Raw genomic sequence first — 9683 nt, forward strand, 5'->3', positions numbered from 1 at the left:
CTCACCCTCAATTTACCTAAAAACTATCTCTCAGTGTATGTGATGAATACTGCTACCAGCTGGGGGTTAAAGACTTCTGTCTTGTACCAACAGAACTTTGTCCAGTAGCAGGCTTCTCCTTTGCGCTATTTCTTACTGAAACTTTGGCACTCTGCCACTCTTTCAAAACGAATCCTATTGATTATCTGCCTATATGGTATATCTCTTACTATTCTATGTATAGAACAATCATGTCCTGTATGTTTGCCATAGCAGGCACCACCATGCCCAGGTTCAGGATGAGAGGGCCTCTTTGGCTGAGCTGTGCTTCTGTAGAGGTAGTGCAGAAATGATATTAAAGAGAGAATCAGCACAACAGCAGCAGTCTGATTGCTAATAGCTTCTACCTTAAATGTTTGACAATGTCTGAGGAAAACTCTTGCAGTGTCGGAGAGTGTTACGAAATTTCACAGACAGTTTTGGGGGAAACTACAGTTTGTTTTTTTAGATAATCCATTGTGTCTTTGTATGTGTAAAAATTGCAAGTCTTGGGGTACCCCTCTTTCTTCCCACCATCCAAACAATATCTTTTCCTATGTATTCATTTTCAATCCATACCAGGTCCCGCCCGTTGGCACGATCATTTTTCTTTGAAGCTGAGCTTCACATAGCTAAAAACTGTCTCTTTCCACTATCTGGTCAACATGGCAGCCACCTGGTATCATTACCATGCCCTCTGCGTCGGGCCGCCCAACTCTATCTGCATTTCTGTTTTCCGTAAGGTGATTTGCTGCATCACCCCCAGCATTGTTACCACTGTGAGGCAGGTAGTGATTGTCGCCAGGATGATCATCTGCTTCCTGTATGTCTGATTCTGCTTCCTCTGTTTCACTGCCACCTCCACCTGGAGGAGGCGGCTCTGGTTGTGAGGTCATCTTTTTTCCCCTATTCAAGCAGCAGTAGGAAACAATGGCCAGAAAGAGAGAGGACAACACAACCTCTGAGCCAGCCAGATAGAAGATAACATCATATTTCTTGAGTGCATCCACTAAGAGTCCTAGGAGTCAAGAAGAGTATAACATAGAGATATTATAATCGAACATATTTGGTTCCCTGTGAATGCTCAGAGTTTGCATTGTAGAAATTATAAATGTAAATTGGAGCCAAGCTTGGAATATTCTTTTAATAATAATTCACCCACTGAAATCACTGTGGCCCTACATTGTAGGATATATGGGAGGATCCATGGAGTAAATAGGTTGAACATATCGTTTTAATAATTGGGTTGGGAGCTAATTTGGGCTGCTCCAGCTTGTTGTTCCAATGTTTAGTTCACAACCCTCAATTCTAGGGTCCAGCCTCAAGTTCCTAGTTTAGCTCCATTTCCTATGCTACTGGAAGGAAAGCAAAATAGAAGTAGTCCTGGGAAATCAAGGAGTCTAAGAGCTGGGAAGCTCAGTGGCAAGAGAGGCCAAGTAAAGGAGACCTAAGAAACAGGGAGCCAGTGAGACAGAGGCTCTCTGTGTTATGGGTATCGATTTAATATTTTAACTTGAACTAACAAGTCAATTTATGTTGCTGTTGCGGGTATGAATGTAAGTTGTTGTATTCAGGAGTTACTATCTTGGAGCTTTCGCCATAAAAGAGGCATTATTTTGATATTTCAATGAACTAGCTTCCTGGTGTTTCCAATAGAGAGAATCTAGAACTATATTATCTGTTATGTTACTTAAAGCTAAAACTGGAAAATGTACCAGCTGATTCATTGGAGCTCCAGGCAGGATTAAAGGTTTGTACTCCATGCTAGTGGGTGTTTACCCTAAACCTTATCAGCAGTGCCTAAGAACTGTCCACTGTAGGGCATGCATTGTGAATATAATAGCAGTTATCTCTAGAAAATCTTTCAAGCTTCTTTCTTTATAATATTTCATGAAAAAAGTCATGGTCCAACCATCTTATAGTCCAATAGGTTGTCTGTTGACATGACTGTACAACAGAGTGAAATCACTATTGTAGATGTTTATAATACATGAACACTGCAATCAGACTTTTTCCTAGTAAAGCGGTTAATAACAAACCCAAAGCCACCACTAAACAAGGCTCCTATAATTAAGACTATTAGGATTTTATCTGCACGTACATTTAAAATGTCACATATGAACATTTTAAACTGTAATGTGGGAAATGGGAGTCTTACACGCCAGCTCCCCTCTATGTGTGCATGCAATGGCAAACATCTTTTGCTATCATAATGTGTGGAGCGGACCAAATGTTTCCCCATAGTCTGTGAGAAAAACAGAGAGGCAAGAAAGTTAGGATGAAAGAGGATTTAAAGAAAGATACGATGGATGTCTCACTGGCTCCCAGCATTATCAGTCACCACTTCTTAGCCCAACCAAGGAACCACAAGGAAACTAAGCAGGCAAGTAGGAACATGCCCCTTTCTTAGTAAACTCCTATACCACTTGAGGGATGCTATATACATGGGTAATATGCCAAGGGATATCTAGTTGCAAGCTTGCGATGTACTATCTTGTAAGTCAATAATTATACTGAGATGATAGAGGCCATCATGTTAATTGGGTCTGGCTTTGAGCTGAGAGAGAATAATCTGTGAAACATACGGAAATTACACTAACTAGCAGAAAGGTACTATGGCTCAGGGGTAGAGCATCTGCTTTGCATGAAGGACACTGGTTCAATCCCTGGTAGTTTCAGTTTGTAGTAGTATGTGACGTGAAAGACTTCTGCCAGAGATCCTGGAGATACTCTGCCAGTAAGAGTAAAGACTACCGACCTTTAAATACAAATGGTCTGACTTAATATAAGGCAGCTTCATGCATATTCAGAAAAATCCTGTAATTTATTCATAAATGATCTGGTACTAGGGGTGAGTAGTGTAGTGGCTACGTCTGCAGAGAACACTGGATGATTCAAGATGGTGAAAACCAAGGCTGACTGTGAAGAGCTCCAAGAAGGCCTCAGCAAACTGGTTGAGTGGGTGACAATGTGGCAAATGAAGTTCAATGCTGGTAAGTGTAAGGTGATGCACATTGGGACAAAAAAAATCCCAGCTTCAAGTATGGGCTAATGGGATCTGAACTTGCTGAGACTGAGAGGGGAAATGATCTTGGGGTTTTAGTGGATAGCTCAATGAAAGTGTCAGCCCAGTGTGCTGCAGCAGTGAAAAAGGCAAACTCTGTGTTAGGGATTATTAGGAAAGGGGTTGAAATAAAACAGCCAATATTGTAATGCCCCTGTATAGATCTATGGTGCAGCCTCATTTGGGATACTGTGTACAGTTCTATTCACCTTATCTCCAAAAGGACATTGCAGAGCTGGAAACACTACAGAGGAGGGCAACCAAGATGATGAGGGGGTTGGAATCCTTTCCCTATGAGGAAAGGCTGAAGGGTCTGGACTTTTCGCTTTAAAAAAGAGACAACTGAGGAGGGACATAATAGAGGTGTATAAAATTATGCATGAGGTGGAGAGAGTTGACAAATTGTTCTCCCTCTCCCAAAATACTAGAACTTGAGGGCATCCAATGAAGCCGATGGGCAGTAGGTTCAGGACACACAAAAGGAAATGGTACTTTACACAGAGTGATTAAAATGTGGAATTTGCTGCCAGAGGATGTATTGATGGCTACAGGAATAAACAGCTTTAAAAGGGGATTAGACAGATTAATAGAAGATAAGTCTATCAGTGGCTGCTAGCCATGGTGATGGAGGGAAACCTCCACATTCAGAGGCACTAAACCTCAGAGTCCCAGAGCCAGGAGGCAACATCAGGGGAAGGCCTCGGCCTCTATGCCCTGTTGTTGGCTGTCCAGAGGAACTGGTTGGCCACTGTGTGAGACAGGATGTTGAACTAGATGTACCATTGGTCTGATCCAGCAGGGCTGTTCTTAGAGATGTGAAGGCCCCGGGGAAAAAACGGAAAAATTAGGGAAAAAATGTTTTTCCCCGTTTTTTTCCTGAAGCCTTTTTTGTTTTTTTCCAAAAAATTGAAAAAATTGAAAAAAGAAAAGAAAAGAAAAAATTGATTATGGAATGTTTTATTTTAACATGATGAATAAAATATTTTAAGACAAGGTGTTCAAATATTTTCCAAATATTTTCTAAAATATATATATTTGGTATCATTTTGATCTAATTTCTGTGCACTGAGGACAAGCAAGTCCTAGGTTACAAACTGAACTCTCCAATGCAAGAACAAGATGCATTTCTTCCTTTAGGAGGTGCTATTGTCAGAATAAAATTAAAAGGTTTCAGTTTTGTTTTTGCATGTGGGTGGGTATTCTGTTTGTAATAATTGTTTGGATACACTATTTTTAATATGCTAGTTGTGATAATTTCATGCCAAGTAAAAATGTCCATAGTCATATTTTATGTTCCTAAAGTAACAGAATGACTTTCAATCTAGAAAGGACAAAAAAAATGCTAATGTAGCATTTTTTAAAAAAAATTCCGAAAATTTTATTTTTTTTCCGGAAAAAAACTGGGGAAAAACCCAGGTTTTTTCCCGAGCTTCAAAATTTCCAGAAATTTTACATCTCTAGCTGTTCTTATGTTCTGTACATAAATGCTTTCTGGCATTTTTCAGAATGAGACCTAAGCCTTCCAGGAAGCCACACCTCTGGCCTGAAAGCCCTGCTCCCTCATCACGGTTCCCGTGAGTTGTTCAGTAGTGAGGGATGGGCATTCTGCGCATTGTCAAAGCCATTCTCTTCGTTACCTTGTGTGTTTTGGGACAGAACTATGGCTTGGAAACAGGCTGTTGGTCCATACCTTGAAAAGCCCTACCACAAATCTAAACTCTGCACTAAAGGGATTTAAGGGGGGGAGAAGTATCCAAGACTTACCTGCAGAAGGAGGTCCAATGAGCACAGCAAAGGCCTCGATGAGCAGCACCAGCCCAATGGCGCTGGAGAACTTCTGTGACCCGATGATGGCCATGAGGACCTCAAACTGCAGTGCTCCCACCATCCCATAGGATATGCCAAAGAAGATACAGAAGATGATGAGGGATGAGTAGGTGTTGGCCCTGGCACTGAGTATATCTGTCAGGCCATTGAACAGCATAGCAAAGCTGAACAGGTAAGTGACGTGGGGGCGCACCCACTTAAGTCCAGCCACCATGCCACAGGATGGGCGGGCAAAAATATCTATGAAACCAATTATGGACAACAAGAAAGCAGCTTCTTTGTCCGGCACTCCTATGTCTTTGGCGTAGTTGACGAGCAATATTGGGGGCACAAAGAGGCCCAGCACCATGATGAATTTGGCAATGGCATAAATGACGAATCCCCGGTTTTTGAAGATAGAAAAATCTAACAACTTTTTCTTTTTCTTGTGCTTTTTCTTCTTGGCTTTCTTTGACTTCTTGGTGCTTTCCGTGGTGCTGATGACCTCTTCTGCCCTCCCTCCCATCGGGAGCATTTCTTTCACTTCATATTTGTCCTGGGTTTTCTCTCTCTTCTTCATACTGACCTCCAGAGGTCTCATGACTGCTCCACAGGTACAACAGTTGAGCAGCAAGCCCCCCATAATGAGGAACCCCCCTCGCCAGCCAAACTTATCCAACAAGACTTGTCCTAGTGGAGAGAGGGCTGAAAGGAAAACGGGGCTCCCAGCCGCTGCAAGCCCATTGGCTAGAGGTCTGCGCTTGTCAAAGTAGGAGCCTAACATGATCAGAGAAGGCTGAAAGTTCAGAGACATGCCTAAACCTGTAGAATTGGAAAGAGATTATTTTAGAAGAACTCAATCCCATATGCGGCTTTCCTCAACTGTCCGCGAAGGAATTTGCTTCTGTTTGAATCTCACACTTCCATGCACTTTTCCTCTTAGCACTCTGCATTATTTAGACAATTATTTGAATGTACCTCTTAAAGCAGAATAAGAGGCAGTACCTCTTAAAATCAGGGGGAGTAGGTATAGTATCCAGTTAACCCTAGAATCCCTAGAGATAATTATGGATGTTTTTATCTGTCAGTTTTTCTCTCTCCATTTCTCATGTCTGCAATGTCAGTGTAATTTCAAAATAGTAAGAAGCCCAGTAGCACCTTTAAGACTAACAAACTTTATTGTAGCATAAGCTTTCAAGAAACACAGCTCTCTTTGTCAGATGCATCTGACAAAGAGAGCTGCGTTTCTCAAAAGCTTATACTACAATAAAGTTTGTTAGTCTGACTCTTAAAGCTACTGGGCTTTTTTATTATTTTGCAGCAACAGACTAACACAGCCAGCTCCTCTGGATCAATGTAATTTCAGTTAGGGATGTAATTTGATTTCAAAATGCCTCTTATCTGCTTTCCAGGCTACAATATTCACATGTGTACACAGATAGCATGAGGCTCAAAGGCATGTACGTGAAAATGTTCAGTGCACTGCGGACCCTTCCCTCCCACATTCCTACAGTCATTCTCCTGTTGGTTGCTTTTGGATGCACACTGTATATGATCCAGCAGTTCTTCCCCTATTTACAAACACTAACCTGTGAGCATGCCAGCCGTCAAATACAGCTCAATAATATTTGTTGTGAAGGAGGCCAGAATCATTCCTGAGGAAGCCAGGAGCCCCCCCACAAGCATCACCGGCCGGCAGCCGAACTGGTTCACCATAATGCTGCATGCAGGTCCTAAAGAGAATCCAAGAAATTGGGGTGGGGGAGCCATTAAATATCAGTGGTGGACAGTTGAAACAAATTGTCTGCCTGGTATTATAGAGCAAATATACTGGGATGCAACAAACTACTGTGAGCAGCAGAAGATGTCCTGGCCACCCCCTTGAATGTTTTATTTGCTGTACAGGCATTGCAGCCTTGGACCACACTATGACTCAGGTGGAATTGTGATCTGGAAACTTCAGGGGTCAAAAATTAAGCAATAAAAAAGAACAAGAAGCACACAAGAAGCTGTGGGTGGCCGGAGAATGAAGAGCACAACTTGCCGCCCCTTGCTTAGTCGGCTGGTAGGCACAAAAGAGGATTTCGGGACAGGAAGAAGCTTTGTTGTGCTTCTTTATGGTCCGTTTTAGTGGACTGGAGGGATGAAAGCAGAAATCATTTTAAATAACATAGCCCACAAAAGAGGAAGACGTGTAGGCTACTTCATGGAGGAAAGGGAGATCAGTACAATTCAACCAATTTTAGACAAACCAGGAAGATCTACATTGTTAGCTTCATAGAGCATCATTCATTCATTTCTGGCCCCGGTCACACGGGCAGGAAACTGCGGGGGGGAAGCGTGGCTGTTTGCCCTGGGGCAAACTAACACGCAGTAAAGCGATCATACCTCCTGTGGAGGTTCTGTGGTTACGGAGAGGCGTCGATCACAACACATGCCTGCGCGTAACGAAGAAGCGCGCGGCGCGGCGAACTAGTTTTCTTTTTTTGTGTTCACTACGAATGCGCATGCTCCGTTGGGTGCATGTGCGCAACCATGGGGACGTGGGGAAAAAAAAAACCTTTTTCACAAGGGGACATGGGCGGGCGCCGGATGCCACCGGAAACGCGATCAGACGCCTGCCCTTGCCCCGCAGTTTCCGGAAACTAGTACCTCCGAGGTACTAGTTTTTTGCTGCGCGGTTTCGGGAGGAAGCCTCGGTTGTGCCACAGAAGCGCTACGCTCCCCAGATGTGCTGGTGAGATCGCGCCCGGAAACTCCGCCTGTCTTCCGTATCTCTTGCGTGGCTAATGGAGAAGAATAATGGAGTAGAATCTGACCCCTGACTGAGGGTTTATACGTCAAAGGACTGCCCTTCTCCTCTTCATCTCGGTCAATACAATTACGATCCGTAATGTCACAGAATGTTCAGCACCATCCACATTTTTTGTGATGGGGGTTGGAAGTCTATTAGGTTAGCTTCCCTCCTCACTCAGGACCTAGGGGAGAAAGTGCTGGGTACTGCAGGGTCTAGGAAAATAGGTTAGCTGGAGTTAACAAGGGAAGGATTTCTGCCAGTACCTAGAGGAGGACTGAATGTTGCATTCACTTAACAATAACCAGAGAGTGCTCTGGCTGAAGGTCTCCCGCACTGCATATGTTTTGTAAGCATACAGAAGTGGTTCCATAGTACTGGTGGCCTCCTTACCTGTTCCATACAGCATAGCCAGCATGATAGATGAGATCCAGGCTGTGTCACTGTAGCCCACGTGGAAGTCATACATCAGCTCCTTGAAATAGACACTCACTGCCTTTGGAAAGGCATAGGAAAAGCCAGTGATGACGAAGCAACCCAGCAGCACAATCCAGCCCCAGCCTCCATCGGGGGGCTTCATTTTTTCAGGCACGTGGCCCGTCTCTGCATCGGCCCTGCCCATTGTCTAAGCTAAGAGAGGAACCAAAAAGTGAACTGGCTTTGTATGCAGCAGAGACAGAAGGAAGACTGTTGTAGCAACAGAAGAGCATAAAAGACACAAATACAAACTTCCAGCTACCATCTGCGTAACCTTTGCAGCTTGCTTTCTGTTCATACATTTCTACGTCTTTCCTCCACCTTGAACTTGTGGCAGAATAAAAGTTATGTTGGAAGGCTTGCAAACATGCAAACGGCAAAGCAGGGAAAATGTCAGAAATGTTTAAAACGAGTTCAGCTGCTATGAGAGAAAAACAAAGCAATTGGGAAGGGGCGTCAGTGGAGCAAAGCTTCATAGCTCCAAGAAGCATAGCTTTTGCTCCTGTAAGTATATGAAGCTGCCTTATATACCAAGTCAGACTAGTCGGTCCGTCTGCTTAGTATTGTCTGCTCAGTTGAGCAGTAGCTCTCCAAGGTCTCAGGCAGAGCAACGTTTTGCTCAACACCTGCCTTCTTTACCTGAGACCTTCTGCATGCAAAGCATGTACATGACCTTCCTCTCCCTTCTTTCTCCTTTGATAGTCCATTTCACTATCATGGTGAACAGCTATGCTCTATGACTGGTCTAATTTTCTGCCATCAAAACCATGTTCACCAGAAGACGTCTACACCGGGCAGTGACGGCGCATGCAATTAAATGAATATATGTTGTCTTCCCTATCCCCTACAAACATTGTTAGTCCCTTGTCTATATTGAGTAACTGTACATCACTTTGAGCCCACTGGGGAAAGCAATTAATAAATGGAAAGTATTATTATTATTATTATTATTATTATTATTATTATTATTATTATTATTATTATTAAACAGATCTTGTTGCAGCAAATTTCAGGCATTCCATTTTCCATGTTAATGTGAAGAAGTAGGGGAGTTTTTTTGTGTCTTCTGACTCGATACTGATCAGTTTTCCAGAAGTCCCCTACCCTGAGTTACTGGAGCTTTTTTCAATTTTTTCCCCCATATGGCTATTGAATATCAGAACAATATACTGTGAAAATAGAACAGGTTCTTCTCAGCTTTAATTCTTTTTAAAAAGCTTCTAGGCCCTTCCATTGCAGAGATTCGCCTTTTGCCCTTATTCCTTTGCAACAGTAGGGGCCAGAGACTTACTCTGTTTTACAATGAAATCTGATAATTCAGATAACCTATTATGTATGTTGTTATCACAGTTTATTGATATAACAAGATTCAATTGCCAATTTAAAAAACAATCCCAACCCAAAAAGTCTCTTGGGGGAATGGGGGGGAATTCCCTTTGCGGGAATGGCCACTACAGGGTCAGGGGAAATGGTTGCAATGTGGGATGGAAAATCTGGACTTTCCTACCCATATGGTAGCTATCC

At 43.0% G+C, this 9683-nt stretch overlaps 1 protein-coding gene across 1 annotated transcript; it reads right to left on the reverse strand.

The window, feature by feature from the left end:
• Positions 1-650: 650 nt before the first annotated feature.
• Positions 651-8304, reverse strand: SLC16A8 (solute carrier family 16 (monocarboxylate transporter), member 8). Its single transcript, XM_015405986.1, has 4 exons — positions 8076-8304; positions 6478-6621; positions 4847-5710; positions 651-1036 (listed from the first exon to the last, which is right to left on the reverse strand). Exons 1-4 carry the CDS (start codon positions 8302-8304, stop codon positions 651-653), a joined length of 1623 nt encoding a protein of 540 aa, XP_015261472.1.
• Between the last annotated feature and the right edge of the window lie 1379 nt (positions 8305-9683).

This window comes from Gekko japonicus, unplaced genomic scaffold (genome assembly GCF_001447785.1).
Source record: "Gekko japonicus isolate JY-2015 unplaced genomic scaffold, Gekko_japonicus_V1.1 scaffold385, whole genome shotgun sequence".
NCBI classification, from domain to species: Eukaryota; Metazoa; Chordata; class Lepidosauria; order Squamata; family Gekkonidae; genus Gekko; species Gekko japonicus.

Coding starts and splice junctions, on each gene's coding strand:
- SLC16A8 (XM_015405986.1), bottom strand. CDS start 8,304: ATGGGCAGGGCCGATGCAGAGACGGGCCACGTGCCTGAAAAAATGAAG. Junction 5,711..6,477: donor GACGGCTGGCATGCTCACAG/GTTAGTGTTTGT, acceptor CCAATTCTACAG/GTTTAGGCATGTCTCTGAAC. Junction 1,037..4,846: donor CATTGGACCTCCTTCTGCAG/GTAAGTCTTGGA, acceptor CTTGACTCCTAG/GACTCTTAGTGGATGCACTC.